The sequence below is a fragment of the Delphinapterus leucas genome, chromosome 18, assembly GCF_059928025.1.
Source record: "Delphinapterus leucas isolate spDelLeu-1000000601 "Yukka" chromosome 18, BTC_Dleu_Yukka2, whole genome shotgun sequence".
NCBI classification, from domain to species: domain Eukaryota; kingdom Metazoa; phylum Chordata; class Mammalia; order Artiodactyla; family Monodontidae; genus Delphinapterus; species Delphinapterus leucas.
Genome location: NC_143146.1, coordinates 11470826 through 11487437, shown reverse-complemented (window position 1 = coordinate 11487437; position 16612 = coordinate 11470826). Strand labels below are relative to the sequence as shown.

The window sequence follows — 16612 nt, the reverse complement described above, 5'->3', positions numbered from 1 at the left end:
CCTAAATCGAATGTAGCCTTCTTTAAGATTGAATTGAGATAGTATCCTAATTCAGTATATTTATTTATTTAGAGCTTAACTTTAAAATGTTAATTTCCTGAGAATAACACATTTTGCTGAATTTTTATTCTTTAACTGTCTGACTTTAAAATTAATATTCTTTTTTTGTGATACAGACACTGGTAGAAAAATTAGTGAAAATAAACCTTTTAAGTGGAAAAATTCATTAAAACATTTCAGAGATTACATTGTTAGGAGTTATATACTTGGCAACATGGTGATGTGTGTTGGTGTCCTTAGGTGACTTTTAAAGAGTTAGATTGTGTTAAATCATTCTTTTATAGTTGTTTTCTATACAGGAGATAAAATCTGACTTTGTTAAACTTGAGACACTTTTTTAAAAAATTGAGGTTAAGTCCACATAACATGAAATCAACCATTTTAAAGTGAACAATTCAGTGGCACTTACTACATATACAGTGTTGTGCACCCACTCTCTCTGTCTCAAAATATTTTCATCAACCCTAAATAAAATCCCATACCCATTAGGTAGTTACTTCCCGTTCTTCTCTCCCCTTCAGACCCTGGCAACCACCAATCTGCTTCTGTCTCTGCAGACTTATCTGTTCTGGATATTTCATGTAAATGGAATCATACATTATGTGTGACTTTTGTGTCTGGCTTCCTTCACTTAGCAGAATGTTTTAAGATTCATCACACTGTAGCATGTATCAGTGCTTCATTCCTTTTTATAGCCTAGTAATATTCCATTGCATAGATAGATGTACTCCAGTTTGTTTATTCATTCATTCATTGATGCACATTAGGTTTGTTTCCACCTTTCGGTTATTGTGAATAGTGCTGCTATGAACGTTTGTGTACAAATATTTATTTGGGTACCTGTTTCCAGTTCTTTGGGGTATATATGTTGGAGTGGTATTGCTGAGTCATACGGTTATTCTTTGTTTAACTTTTTGAGGAACCATCAAACTGTTTTTTCCACAGTGGCTGCACCATTTTACATTCCTACTAGCAATGCACAAGTGTTCCAGTTTCTCCACATCCTTGCCAATACCTGCTATTTTCTGGGTTTTTAAATTATAGCCATCCTAGAAGGTGTGAAGTGGTATCTCACTGTGGTTTCGATTTTCATTTCCCCAGTGACTAATGATGATGAGCATATTTTCTTGGGTATCTTGTTTGGTGAAATGTCTAATTCCTTTGCCCATTTGTAAGTTGGGTTGTTTATCTTTTTGTTTAATTGTTAGAGTTCTTTCTATATTCTGGATACTAGACCTTTATCAGATATATGATTTGTAAATTTTTTCTCCCATTCTGTAGGCTGTCTTTTCACTTTCTTAATGATGTCTTTTGCACCAAACTTTTAATTTAGAGGGTCTGATTTATCTGTTTTTTTCTTTCGTTTCTAAGAATTCATTGCTTAAATCCAAGGTCATGAAGATTTACCCCCATGTTTTCTTCCAAGTGTATAGTTTTAGATCATTGATCCATTTTGAATTAATTTCTGTATGTGGTATTAGTTAGGGGTCCAACTTCATTCTTTTGCGTGTGGCTATCCAGTTTTCCCAGCACCTTTTGTTGAAGAAATTATTCTTTCCTCATTAAATGGCCTTGGCAACCTTGTTGAAAACACATTGGCCCATAGATGTGTGGGTTTATTTCTGGAGTTTCAATTCTGTTCCAGTGGTATATATGCTGTTTTTATGCCAGCACCACACTGTTTTGATTACCATCACTTCGTATTACGTTTTGAAATTGGGAAGGGTAAGTCTTCCAACCTTGTTCTTCTTTTTGAAGATTATTTTGCCTCTTTAGGGCCCTTTGCAATTTCCTGTGACTCTGAGGATTGGCTTTTTCATTTTTGCTAAGAAGGTTGTTGGAATTTTGATAGGGATTGCATTGAATCTGTAGGTTGCTTTGGAGAGTGTTGCCATCTTAACAATATTAAGTCTTCTAATCCATAAAAACAGATGGCTTTCCATTTATTTAAATCATCTTTAATTTTTTTTAGCAGTGTTTTGTAGTTTTCAGTGTACAAGTCTTTCACCTCCTTGGTTAAATTTATTCCTAGGTATTTTTTTCTTTTGGATGCTGCTGTAAATGGAATAATTTTTTAAACTTCGTTTTCTGGATCGTTCATTGTCAGTATATGAAAACACTGATTTTCATGTTGATCTTGTACCCTGCAACTTTGCTGAGTTCATTTATTAGTTGTAGTAGTTTTCATGTGTGGATTCTTTAGGATTTTCTAATCTTGGTGTGCTTTTGAAATATATTTTTTACATATTCCAAAGGGTAAGATAGTGAAGTATCTTTTAGAAGATCTCTTGCTAAGCTGTAAGCCACTTTATGTAAAAGTAAGAGAAGCTGTATTTAAAAACCTACCTTATATAAATTGTTAGTAATAACTAAAAATGGGTTTCAACCAGGTTTTTTTTTTTGAGGATAATCTTCTTCCTAATATAGAGATGACTAGACTATAAATAATACTAATTTTGAATTATGTAAGCTCTTCATATATTTCTTTTCTTTTTGGGAAACATACATTTTAAAATATAGCCTAATGCTTCATTATTCATAAACTGTTTAAGATTTTTCTAAACGTTTTTAGCCAGTCTTTAAGTAGTTCCATCAAAGGTAGAGGGTGCTTCTCAGCACCTTTAGTGAGGAGGGAAATTGGCAAAGTTCAGTGTGAGAAAGAGACTGGGACCAATAGCAAAAATTAGGTTTGTGGTGCTATTTCACTTAGCTATGTTTGCTTTATAACTTTATTCCAGTACATGTTATCTATTAATTGGAAAGTATTTCTTGATATTTCATTTTTTTCTTTTCTACCCAGGATTATCATTGGCAATGGCGTTCATTCCTTACCAGTGGCTTTACTGCAGTTTATTTCTTAATATATGCAATACACTACTTCTTTTCAAAACTGCAAATCACAGGAACAGCAAGTACAATTCTGTACTTTGGTTATACCATGATAATGGTTTTGATCTTCTTTCTTTTTACAGGTAAGAATTAGAACAAGTTATTTTTAGTTAATAAGTTTTTAGGCAGATTACAATTATTTTAACTTGCATCCAAATTACAAGTTCTTAGGCAAATTACAATTACATGAAAGCTTGTGGCTACTCAGTGCTCCTGTATTTAGTTTTGAGCGCAGCTAAGCATAGTTTGGTCTGCCTCCCTGTGAGGTGAATATCGGTAAACCGAAGGTGAGAAAACAGAACCTAAGGGAGAAGACTAAACGGGGTCCATTGTTGTGCTGCAAGTACAGGGGCATCTCAACCAGTAGTTCTCAAGGTTTTCCCCTGTTAATCTCTTAGTGGAACAGTCGTGCTTCTGCTCATTTCAGAAATAGTATAAAAAGCTCTAACTACCTAAGTTTAGGAGTAAGTAGAAATTGAGGCAGTGAAGCCAAGATGAGATTGAGAATAAATGATATCAAGAAAAGATAATCATAGGACATCCCTTATTCCAGAAGTTTTAAACTACAGGTTTATATCTCCACTTTAAAATCCAAGTACCTAATGGGATACAGTGTGCTTTATATTGGTATTTCTATGTGTATATCTTCTCTGTCCACCTAGGTAAGTTTTCTGTATCTCAGAGCCCTGTGGGTGCTTGGTCAGCATTTGTGGAAGGGCTACACACACACACACAAAAAGATTAGGGGGACCTTTCTTTGTCATAAAAAATGTACATCTAAAATTTTATCTAAGATTGTGTTGCATGCTATGTGAAGAAATATAGGAGTCAAAAGAAAAAAACTTAAAAAAAAATTTTTTTTTTTAAGTTTTTATTTTTGGCCTCACGGCATGTGGGATCTTAGTTCCCCGACCAGGGATCAAACCCGTGCCCCCTGCACTGGAAGCACGGAGTTAACCGCTGGACCTCCAGGGAAGTCCCAGAAAAAAACTTTCTAAAAAATTAGAACTTTTCTATTTTTTACTCATCTGTTAACATTTAAGAAAATTAGGTAGAGTTTTGAAGTACCCCTGTTGCTATGTCAGTATGTAACAAGCTTTAGGCACTTACATCAATTCTGTACTGCAGGTCATTCATTGGTCAGACATAGTGGGGTAGGAGGTGGGGGGTGCATATCTTGATGCTATGTGATAGATTTAGGTCCATAGCCATAAGTCTTAATTAATAAATGTCTGTAAAACAGTAATAGCCTGTGAAACAAGGATTACTGTTTTTGTGCATCTGTATTTGTGTCCATGCATACATATATAGAGTAATTTATTCCTTGCTACACACAAAAAATAGTGATCTTGGTGAATGTCTTGTTGTTTTTCCAGGCCTATGTTATAAAGATAATTTAACCATCACCTGAACTTTATTGTTCTTGATATTTAAAGTATCATATTTTTACTTACTGAGAGTAAAACAGATTTTGTAATCTAAATTCTGGAGCCACATCAAATTGAATCAACCAGTTAAGCCAGTAACTTTTAGTGTATTTCACTTTGTGGAAAAGATTCTCTACATAGGAGTGCTGAGCCCTTTCAGTGTCTTGCATTTTTCTAAAGTGGGGACATCCATATTTATTTCAGGACTCTGAACTGACACCTTTTATTTAAGTCAGTCTATTATACAAGACAAAATAATTGTTCTGTCACATAAGGAAAGATGCCACTTTTAGTATGTACACTATATCTATTCAATATTAAGAACAAAATAAAATACTAGAAGTATTTTGTTAAGAACAAAATAAACTTAACTTTCTTAGGGTTGCTAGTATGATGATAAAATGTTTTTTCTCATCTTAAAATACCTTCTATTATCTTGAAGTTCTTGCTAACCATAAGATTGTTTAAATATATTTATGTTTTCACTATTACTTTTCTGAAATTAACCCCAACCTCTTCCCAAGTCTTAATAATGACCCTTTGAATATCCAAAAGGTATATTTGTGTGTCCTCCAAAACACACACAGTGTGCATGACATGCACAGAGTAGGTGCTCGGTACATGTATGATGTGAGAATAATAACATTCATAACTTCTATAGTAATGGCCCATGTATAGTCTCTTGACTTAGAAAATCTACTTTAATACTTTCTGTTTATATTACATTTAAAACAATGGTGAAAACTGTTGGAACTTTAAAGATAAAACTTCCACAAGGGGCATGTATATATCTCCTTCTGTATTCTTCTGCACCCCTACCTATTGACTATTTCTCAGGGGGTAATCTTGGAAAAAAAGCTATGCCTCAGCTTTAAAAATGGATTAGTTTCGGGCTTCCCTGGTGGCGCAGTGGTTGAGAATCCTCCTGCCAATGCAGGGGACATGGGTTTGTGCCCCGGTCCAGGAAGATCCCACATGCCGCGGAGTGGCTGGGCCTGTGAGCCATGGCCGCTGAGCCTGAGCGTCCAGAGCCTGTGCTCTGCAACGGGAGAGGCCACAACAGTGAGAGGCCCACGTACCGCAAAAAAAAAAAAAAAAAAGGGTTAGTTTCACAATTTAATATATGTTCTCTTGCAAAACAGAGTCTCTGAATTTATGTTTAGTAAATCTAAGCATGGTATAGTTTAAAAGAATACTACACTTGAAGTCAGAAAAAGTGAATTTGAATTCTGGCCTTTCTTACCAGCCACAGGCCATTAGACAGTTACGTAACCCCTTGGAGCCTCATTTTTGTCACCTATATAGCATTCAGATTTTTTGGAATCTAGAGGGATGAAAATACCTGAAAATTAAGGCATGTATTTTTTCATGAATCATCTCATTTACTGTAATAACAGTCTATGGAGATAGGGCAGATAAAATTATCCCTCTTAAATAAGATAAAGAAATGGGCTTAGAGATTCCATGTGTCTAATCCAAAGATGATACACACAGCTCATGACAGAGCTGCTCTGTCCTCCAGTACCACACCACCTCTCATTTCAGAGGGGGTGTGCCTTTGTTACTATTCTAATCATATCACTTTCAACACATTGTAAAATCTTTTTGAGTTAATTTATTATAATTCTTTGAAAACTGATCATTCCTGCTAACTGTACTTAGAAAATATCCCCATTTAATTACTCTGTGAATCTGATATTCTGATATTTAAGCCATTCATATCATATGTTGAATTAATTAAATGGCAGTTTTCCATTTTGTGATAAGAAAATATTCTTTCTGACTTACTTAACTCTGTATGACAGACTCTAGGTCCATCCCCCTCACTACAAATAACTCAATTTCATTTCTTTTTTATGGCTGAGTAATATTCCATTGTATATATGTGCCACATCTGCTTTATCCATTCATCTGTTGATGGGCATTTAGGCTGCTTCCATGTCCTGGGTATTGTAAATAGTGCTGCAATGAACACTGTGGTACATGTCTCTTTTTGAATTACGGTTTTCTCAGGGTATATGCCCAGTAGTGGTATTGCTGTGCTGGGTCGTATGGTAGTTCTGTTTTTAGTTTTTTAAGGAAGGGTGGGAGAGAGGTGCGAGAGGGAGGGGATATGGGGATATATGTATACATATAGCTGATTCACTTTGTTATACAGCAGAAACTAGTGCAACATTGTAAAGCGATTATACTCCCAAAAAAGACGTGGGGAAAAAAAATGAAAATATTCTTAAATAGAAAAGTAAAATTGGCATCCTTTTCATCTTCAATTTTAGCCTTTTCCATGTAATAAGAAAAAGAATATATTACAGAAAGCTTTCAATAATCTTATAGCATAAAAAGTTTTTTTCTATCAATTTCTATAAGAAATTTGATTTGAATTATTCTGTAGTTTATAGTTCTGTATTTTTCAAAAAAATTCATGGATCTATGGGATATTCCTGTTAAGTAATGATTTATGGTTTTGTGGCTTTTTTTAAGGAACCAGCCATTTTAAGCCTGTATTTTTGTGTAAATCATGAAGCTGCCTTCGAAAAGGGATTTATTTTTGTTTTTTCTTTTATAGGAACAATTGGCTTCTTTGCATGCTTTTGGTTTGTTACCAAAATATACAGTGTGGTGAAGGTTGACTGAAGAAGCCCCGTGTGTCCAGTTAAAACAGAAATAAATTAAATTCTTCATCAACGAAGACCTGTTTTTGTGACTACCTTGAGTTTTATCAGACTTACTGGCCTAGTAATCCTTCAGAAACAACATAATTCTAAATACAGCTCTCCTCATACACCTGTCTCCACAGAATGTATTATCAACACTAAAACATTTGTATTGTGATTTGATTAAGTATATATTCAATTGTTCTCAGTGAAGAGCAAATTTAAATATTATGTGTATTTGTAAATATAATAGCTATAAAATTTTCAGTACTTCTAGTGACAAAATAGAAGAGGCCATATTAAACAATACTGATGAAATACAGGACAGTTCATTGTAAATAGGATTTTCTAGGCTTGGTAGGTGGAAAGAATTATTTTTCTTTGAAGGAAGTAACTTTTTATCATGGTAATTTTGAAGGATAGTTCGTATGATGTGTATTGGGGGATGTGGCTTTTAAAAAAATCTTGTCTTGGTTGTAACTGTTCATATCTTCTTTTCTGTGTTGACTTCATTATTCCCATGGTATTGGCCTTTTAAACTATGTGCCTCTGAGTCTTTCAATTTATAAAATTGTTATCTTAATAAATATTGTAAAAACGTCTTCATTGCATATTCATGGAGATTCTGTAAATACAAATCCATTTACCAATGGTGTTTTTAATGAGTTATACTGTTATATCAGATTTTACTGATTTTTGCTAATGTAATACTTTCTGAGTTTTGAGCTAAATGAAATTCCAGTCTCCTGGGCTTTGTAACAAAACTAAAAATTTTCACTATTAGGCAGTAACAGAAATTTTAATCATGCATATCTAGCCAGATAAATTATGTAAGTATAGTAGTTAATATGAGCCTTACTGCATTACCATTAAGAATTTCATATTTTTTACCTGTTTTTCAAAATAGAGTATTTTTAATTTTTTTAAAAAATCAGTTTTTATGATCTGTACATTAACAATGACTAGCAATTCTTCTTCTTTATGATTACATTGTCTTAATTTGGATTTCCTAGAGTTAAGAAATAACCATTTTGCAGCATGTTGACTGGAACTGTCTCATGTACAGCAGTAAACTAAGCAGGTGGGGCTGGGTTAGCCACACTGTGGAGAGTTCCCTGTTTCCTGCTTCCGCAGTGCTCGGGTGGAAGGAGCTGGGGACTCAGAATCCGTCCCGTGGTTCTGCCGCTGAGCCAGGGCCCTGCCACAGGGTCACCTCTCAGTGGCCATCACCACCATGACTCCTCTGCCTTGGATGATGTGGCTTTGGAGAACTGGCCAACTCCTTGAGGAGGGACATGTTGAGAAACTGTTGAAGCTGCAGAACCGAGGTCACAGAACCTTCTTTCAGGACATCAAGAAAGCAGATGGTAAGGACTGGGGACACCTGAGTGCCGTGGGAAAGTGTGGATCAGTTACACTTCCAGTAAATTGCATGTCAGTAATAGCACAAACTAGCTGCCATCAAAAATGACTCTCCCCCTCCCCCATTCATATGACTTCCTTGAGACCCATTACGTGAATTTATCAGAGAACTGGGCGGTCAACCTGTGCAGGATGGGGGCTCAGAAGTCTGGTGTTTTTGACAAACACACCCTGGGAGGCAGTGACAACTGGAGCTGAGGTTCAGGCTGGCTTCCCTAGAGCTATGGGAGTGGCTTTGGACCATCACCAATGCAGTGTTGCATCATTGGGTTACCTTTGACAGTTCTAGAGGGAGTGCAGCCACCCTTGTAAACCTGCCGTGTGTGTCCCTTCCAATATAAAGCCTTTGACTAAAGTATTCCTTTTCCGTCCTCAGAATTCATAATAATATTTTCAGTACTGATGTTGATGTTTGACAGTTCTATTATTGTCTTAAATATTACTCAAATTATTGTATAACTTTGCAGACTTATCCTTCCAAATAGATCACACACTTCTCAAGGGCAGGAACCACTACTTGTATCATCTTCGGTTCAGGCCCACGGCATAACAGGACTTTTGCATGTCGTAGGTGTATATTTGTCGTTTGAAACTAAGAATTAAGTGATATTGATTTTAAATATTTAAATTATTTGATATAATGATATAAAGACACTATTTCAATATTTTATTTAGCTCTCAGATTCCAGAATGTGGGGTTTTGATTCTGTAAAATTTTGCATTTTAATGTGCTTCCAGCAACATCGTCTTGTACACTTGTTCTATGTTCATTGACAGTTGTTAAAACAAATCAGCACTGGCAGAACTTGGCCAGCTTCTCTCTACACTTAGTTTGAACTGTTACCCATGGAACCAGCTCAGACATAAAGCTACAAAGAGGCTAATTGAAATCAGAATGCTGGGTCATTTCTTATTCAAATAAAACAGATGGCCCTCCTTGCCACACTTCTGTCAAATTTGGGGGGAAATGATTAAATGCATTTTTAACTCCCACACATGGTTACTCTGCTCCTCAAAGGAATTATACACAGCGATTGAAATGCGGGGGGGTGCAGGAGGGAGAGCTTTTTTAAATAGCAGAGCTTGTTTCCCTTTATTTTGAAGGTTTAAGAAAAAGCACTTTAACAGGGATAGTTTGTATTCACAGTTTCAGTTTAGATTCTGAATATTTAATTTTCACTTACTTTAATACAAATTTTTCTTTGGAATAGGTAATCCATGCACATGGTAAACAGTTCAAAATGGACAAGAGAATATAGAGAAAAGTAAGTCTGCTTTTATCCTCAGTCACTGACTTTTCTCCCCTGGAGACAATCATTGTTAACGGTTTCTTTCCAGAAACTGAAACTTCGTTTTTAATTTACCTACCTGAAACCTCTTTTTTGATTCCTATTTAACTGACAATATTAATAGTATCTGGAAAAAAAAATAGTATCTGGTTTCAGAATTGGCGTGAGAGTTTTAAGAAAGCAGCTGTGGAGTTTGTATTTTTCTTGGGCTGGGTATGTTTGGTATATTAGTACAAAGCATCACTGTTACAAAAGCCACCTCGTTGACATTTAATAAATCTGTAAAGTGGTACAGACCACCTCTTAGGATCTGTCTGGGGAAAGAAACTTGAAGAGAAAATTCTCTTGTCCCATAGCTGGGTAGTTGCTCCAGCTCAACTGCCCAGAGATAGTACACAATGACAAGAGATCTAGTAAAAGATCCCAGATCATGGAGGCAGCATCTGATTCCACGAATTGCTATGCAGAAATGTGGCCCCTTGTTACTGATCTCTGGAAAAGGGACTTAAAAACAACCTGATGCCTGGCTAAAATGTGCACTTGTGCACACACACTCACGTGCACCGTTTGCCTCAGGAGCTGGGTGCCCTTCCTCGGCTTTCTCTCCACCTACCCTCCCCACCCAGTCTTATCAAAGCTTAATTTCAGAAGAAGCCACGATGTGGTTTATTTCTACCTCAGGTGTGAATTTTGTTTGTTTGTTTTTACATCCATGTCAGGGTGGTTGCATTTTTAACCATGTAACAGTGAAATGAGCTTTGTTTCCCAGGGGAAAAGAAATCCAAGGATCGGTGTGAACAGCTGGGGAGTAGTTCCTTCTCGGCACCTCGTCGTTGCTCCCCCGAGGTGGCTGACTTCACGCTCTGGAGCAGCCCCTCCGGGGTTTGAAGGGACTCCTCGTGTCCTCCCTCACGGTCCTAGGCTGTGGCCGGAAGCCCAGGTGCACGGGTGCCTCAGACACACTCCCAGCTCAGGCTCCAGGTTCTGGCAATTCCCCAGGCTCACCCTGCTGCGCCCTGGCCTCCTAGGATGGTCCCAGGAAGCTGTGGCGACCCCCACCAACCAAAGCCCAAGGTGCTGCTGGTGAAATGCGCCCCGAGGGAAGGAAGCGCAGACCCTACACAGTGCCCATGAGCTGCCCTCTTCCACTGGAAGATGCAGCCTACCTTTCAGAGCTGTGAAAAATCTGTAAAATCTCCTTTGATCCCGTCTGACTTGCACTTACATTCAAATATTTAATCTTCAGGCTGCTATGAGGTATGTGCGAGTAAACGTATGTGAAATTCTGTCAGCAAATGATGAAAGGCTAAATGGGAGTTGGGTAAGGATGTCATTTTACGTTAAGCCACAGTTCCTCTGGTCCTCTCAATGTTCTAGTTACACAAACACAGTGGTTTGGCATTGCAATCTTTATCCTGATTTCACCAGCTTTTCTAGATGTTCTATGTGTGCGTTATCCAGAGTAGCATATTACTCTTTATTTTCTTAAAATCGTAACGTGGCCGCTATAGGAAGGAGAGAAATTGCTGGAAGATGTGAGCGTTGCTGGGAGATGGGGGCCCCATATACCCTGATCCTGCTCCCGGCAAGAAGGAGCTAACCTGTGGTGCGTTCTGAGGGTTTCAGTTGCCGACTGGGCGGTGGAGGAAAAGGGAGGACAGTGACTTGCTCTCCGTTCATGGAGCCTGACTCCCGTCATCCTGCCACTTGCACTGTGAACTGCAGGGCAGCTCAAGGTGTCGCCCTTGGCTCATGCCTTTACTGTCCTTGTCTGCACCGGGCAGGGCAAGAAGCTGAAGTTCCACTAGTCTGTGAGCACCCTGTAAACACTGAAGGGGCAAGACTCAAGTAGGTGGGATGCCAAGGGATGTGGTGGGAGGGAAGTTCCAGAACCCTCCGACTGGGCACCCGGCAGTCCTCAGGGAGATGACCTGTCCCACAAACTCCCTCTTGTCTTCAAGTGGGATTTGATGAGGCCCTCAGCCAAAGGCAGGTCTTAGAAGCTGCCCAGGGCCTTGATGAAAGAACAGCTGAGCCAGGCCTAGCTTCCTGGTAGTGTGTGGTTGAAGGAACACCCCAGACAGACTTCTCCCACATCTGGAGGCTGCAGAGCAGTGTCCCCCAGGCCCATCCTGCTGACAAACAGGGCTTCTGACATGTGCCCACGAGGGCACAGAAGATCTGTTTTGTAGTTTCTTAGGATTTCTGGCGGGTTCTGAGGTTTGGCTGGACTTTGGCAACCAGTTATTTCCTGAGGAAGGATGGTCCAAGCACTTGTCTACTTAGCCCAGAAATGTAGGGCTTGCTAGAGAATAAATAAAATATCTTCCTTGGCCTTCCCTCGTGGCACAGTGGTTAAGAATCCTGCCAGTGCAGGGGACACGGATTCAAGCCCTGGTCCGGGAAGATCCCACATGCCGCGGAGCAACTAAGCCCATGCACCACAACTGCTGAGCCTGCGCTGTAGAGCCTGCGAGCCACAACTACTGGAGCCTGCGTACTGCAACTGCTGAAGCTCGCGTGCTCTGGGGCCTGTGCTCCACAACAAGAGAAGCCACCGCAATGAGAAGCCCGCGCACCACAATGAAGAGTAGCCCCCGCTCGCCGCAACTAGAGAAAGCCCAGGGGCAGCAACGAAGACCCAACACAGCCAAAAATAAATAGAATAAATTTATTTTTTTTTAAAAAGTCCTCCTTTTCCCCTTCTCTGACCTTCTCCCTTCCCACTCACACCCAGCAGAAGCACCAGAATTCCTCAACTGGCAAAGAATTGAAGCACATTTCTCTAATGAGGACCAGGACCCAGGTCTCTATGTCTTTCTTTTTTTTTTTTAAAGAATAATTTCTTTTTTATTTCTTTATCTCTTTCTGTCTCTCTTTTGAGAGAATTGTAAATTTATATGCAATCGTAAAACACAGCACAGATGGACCCTGCATACCCTTTGCCCAGTTCCCCCCCAGTGATAACATCTTGCAAAAGCATAGCACAATATCAAAATCAGGACATTGACATTGATACATGAAGGTACAGAACATTTCTATCACCACAAGGATCCCTCAGGTTGGCCTTGTATAGCTATCCTCACCTCCCGCGTCCTCCTCCCACCATTAATCCATTCTCCATTTCTGTAATTCTGTCATGTCAAGAATATCATTTAAATGGACTCAAGCAGTGTGTCACCTTTGGGACTGGCTTTCTTTACTCAGTATAAGTCTCTGAAGATTCATCCCGGTTGTATTGTGCATCAGCAGTTAACTCTTCTTATCGCTGAGAAAGTTCCAGAGGGTGGATGTTCCAGAGTTTGTTACCCACATTGAAGGACATTGGGGTTATTTCCAGTTTGGGGCTAATACGAATAAAGCCTCTCTGAACATTTTTATACAGGTTTTTTTGTGAACATAAGTTTTCATTTCTCTGGGATAAATGCCCAAGAATGAAATCACAGGGTCAAATGGTTTAGTTTTTTTGTTTTTTTTTAATGGTTTAGTTTTATAAGAAACTGCTAAACTGTTTTACAGAGTGGCTGTACCATTTTACATTCCCACTGGGAACATATGAAAGGTCCAGTTTCTCCACATTTTCACCAGCATTTGCTGATGTCACTATTGTTTTATGTTCTGATAGGTATGTAGTGACATCTTTTTTTGTATTTATTTTTTTGGCTGCATCGGGTCTTCATTGCGGTGCGCGGGCTTCTCTCTAGTTGTGGCGTGTGAGTTTTCTCTCTCTAATTGTGGCACGTGGGCTCCAGGGCATGTGGGTTCTGCACGGGCTCCAGAGCATGTGGGCTCTGTAGTTTGCGGCACGCAGCCTCTCTTGTTGAGACGCGTGAGCTCAGTAGTTGCGGTGCACGGGCTTAGTTGCCCTGCGGCATGTGGGATCTTAGTTCCCCGACCAGGGATCGAACCCGCGTCCCCTGCGTTGGAAGGCAGATTCTTTACCACTGGACCACCAGGGAAGTCCCTGTAGTGACATCTTATGGTGGTTTTAATTGGTATTTTCCCTACGGCTACTGATAATGGATATCTTTTCATGTGCTTATTTGCCATCTTTGGTGAAATGTCTGTTCATGTCTGTTGCCCATTTGCGAATTGGATTGTTTTTTACTGTTGAGTTCAGCTCTCCTTTTTTATAACATGAATCTATGTCAGATTGCGGGGTGGAGATGGGGTGGGGTGGGGGGGAGTTCTGAAGTTAACCCAGTAATCCTGTTGGTCTTTGCTCATTCCCTAAATCTCTCAGCCAAGGATTATTAGCAAGTGGCAGGGGGCCATTGCGTTTGAACCCTTATTTTCTGCTCTGAATGGGGTGACAGCTGCCTATAGGATGAGAGCCTTTCCTACCTTTATTCACAGCAGCTTAGAAGCAGGGATGAACATCTTTCCTCCAACCTGCTATCTGAGGGGACGAAATGAAGGAGGGGAGAAATTGTTTCATAGTGACTGGCTCCTTGATCTCCCTCTGTGACTGCCAGACCCAACAAGTCTTACATCAGTGCCTCTCAAATTTCCACGTGCCTGTGAATCACCTGGAGATCTTAAGATGCAGATTCTGATTCAGCGGGCCTGGAATGGGTCCAGAGATTCTGCACATCTCACCAGCTCCAGGTGATGCCCATGTTTGAGTACTCAGGAAGGGCCTAAAGAGACCCTCGTTCTCACAGAGGAGGAAACTGAAGCCCCAGTAAGTTAAGCAGTTTACCCCAAATCACAAAGTCCACAACCAGCTTCCTTCCCACCCCCATTACCACCTTCGCTGGCAGCATCCTGACATTCTTCTTAGGAAGCAGCCAGAAAACCCTGTCCTGGGATGCAGTTGAGTCAGTAAGTTAATGAAATTTCCTTCTAGGGATTTCTGCAGTTTTGGTTTGGTCTTAAGTGGTTTTTTGTCCACTAAGCAGATTCCAGGCTATGTCAATAAAAGTGCTCACCTATTCCATAAGCCCAATTTCATCAAACCAGCAGAGTAAAAACTTTCAGGGTCGGGACTTCCCTGGTGGACCAGTGGTTAAGGCTCCGCATTTGCAATTCAGGGGGCACAGGTTCTATCCCTGGTTGGGGAACTAAGATCCCACGTGCCACATGGTGCAGTCAAATAAATAAATAAACAAAAAACTTTCAGTGTGTGTGAGAGTGATATGCTGTCAATCTGGTTCAACCCTGAACTAGCTGTTTAGGGCTGACTTATGTCCCCCCCACCAATCCATATGTTGAAGTTCTAACCCCCAGTACCTCAGAATGTGACTGTATTTGGACATAGATCTTTTAAAGAGGTAATTAAGTTAAATGAGGTCATTAGGGTGGGCCCTAATCCAATATAACTGGTGTCCTTATAAGAACAGGATATGACACAGACACACCCAGAGGGAAGACAGTCATTTAGAAGCCAAGGAGAGAGGCCTCAGGAGAAACCAAACCTGTCAACACCTTGATCTTGGACTTATGGCCTCAAAACTGTAGGGTATTAATTTCTATTTTTTAAGCCACCCAGTTTGTGATATTTTGTTATGGCAGCCGTACAAAACTAATATACCAGCTAATAGGATGGGGAGCGAGGGGAGGTAGCAAGCATTCCTTGGCATGTGCTGCAGGAGAGTATGCTGGAGGGCAGCCATCTTTCAGCAGCAGGATGCCAGGTTGCAGATCCTGGTTTGTGAGAAGATGAGGGCAAGCCAAAGTGGAATTCCTAGTCTTCAAACTGCACACACTGCCCCAGTGAGAGAGCTTTTAAAACTTCTTATGGCCGCAAAAAAAAAATAAAAAATAAAAAAAAATAAGGGCTTCCCTGGTGGCGCAGTGGTTGAGAGTCCGCCTGCCGATGCAGGGGACGCAGGTTCGTGCCCCGGTCCGGGAAGATCCCACATGCCGCGGAGCGGCTGGGTCCGTGAGCCGTGGCCGCTGGGCCTGTGCTCCGCAACGGGAGAGGCCACAACAGTGAGAGGCCTGCGTACCGCAAAAAAAAAAAAAAAAACTTCTTATGGCCAAGTAATTTAAAAAGAAGAGAAAAAATGCATAGCAGCATTATTCACATTAGCCAAAAGGCGGAAACAACCTAAATGATCACCAACAGATGAACAGATAAACAGAATGTGGTATATTCATACCATGGAATATTCAGTCTTAAAAAGGAAGGAAATTAAGACACATGCTACAACATGGACAGACCTTGAAGACACTATGTTCAGTGAAATAAGCCTGTCACAGAAGGACAAATATTGTATGATTTCATTAATATGAGGTACCTAGAGTAGTCAAATTCATAGAGACAGAAAGTAGGGTAGGACTTAACAGGGGTGGGAGTTATCGTTTAATGCCTACAGAGTTGGTGTTTGGGAAGATGAAAAAAATTTAGGTATAGATAGTGATGATATTTATACAGTATTTTTAATGTATTTAACGCCACTAAACTGTACTCTTAAAAATGATAGCTATCATGTTATATATTCTACCACAGTTTCACCAGTTTGGCATAAATCTAAAATTAAAAATTTTTTTTCTCAAAAAGGAAAGAAAAAAATACCCTTGAGGAGTTGTACTCAGTTTCAACCTCTTAGTTAGGCAGAGGGTCTTGCTGGGAAAGGAAAAAGGAATTTTGGACCTTGGGGATGGAGGGGTGGGTTCAGACCCTGGTGGGGTCTCTAGAGAGGACATTTATATAGCCTTGGGTCAGCAAGATGAGGAAAGTTAGGGTTTTAGGAGGTTAGAGAAAAGAGAATCGGAAAGGTCCAATGACAGACTTCACCGCTTTTGAATTTTTTCCCCAACAGGTTACTTTCTCATCCCTCCCCAGCACTGGCTTGATTTTCTCCATAGTTACTACGTCTATGTTGAAACTTTGAGACTCCAGACATCCTCACTTTACTCCTATTTA

At 39.8% G+C, this 16612-nt stretch overlaps 2 protein-coding genes across 2 annotated transcripts in view; both read left to right on the top strand.

The window, feature by feature from the left end:
• TM9SF2 (transmembrane 9 superfamily member 2) overlaps positions 1-7632 on the top strand; it is a 57384-nt gene extending 49752 nt beyond the window's left edge. The window contains exons 16-17 of the mRNA XM_022576851.3: positions 2861-3032; positions 6943-7632. Coding sequence (XP_022432559.2) covers positions 2861-3032; positions 6943-7010 — 240 coding nt within the window. The 3' untranslated portion in view covers positions 7011-7632. The remainder of the gene's footprint in view (positions 1-2860; positions 3033-6942) is intronic.
• Positions 7633-7750: 118 nt separating this feature from the next.
• CLYBL (citramalyl-CoA lyase) overlaps positions 7751-16612 on the top strand; it is a 302146-nt gene continuing 293284 nt past the window's right edge. The window contains exon 1 of the mRNA XM_089899407.1: positions 7751-16612. This exon is cut by the window's right edge and continues 20398 nt beyond it. The gene's annotated coding sequence lies outside the window, so the exon portion shown is untranslated.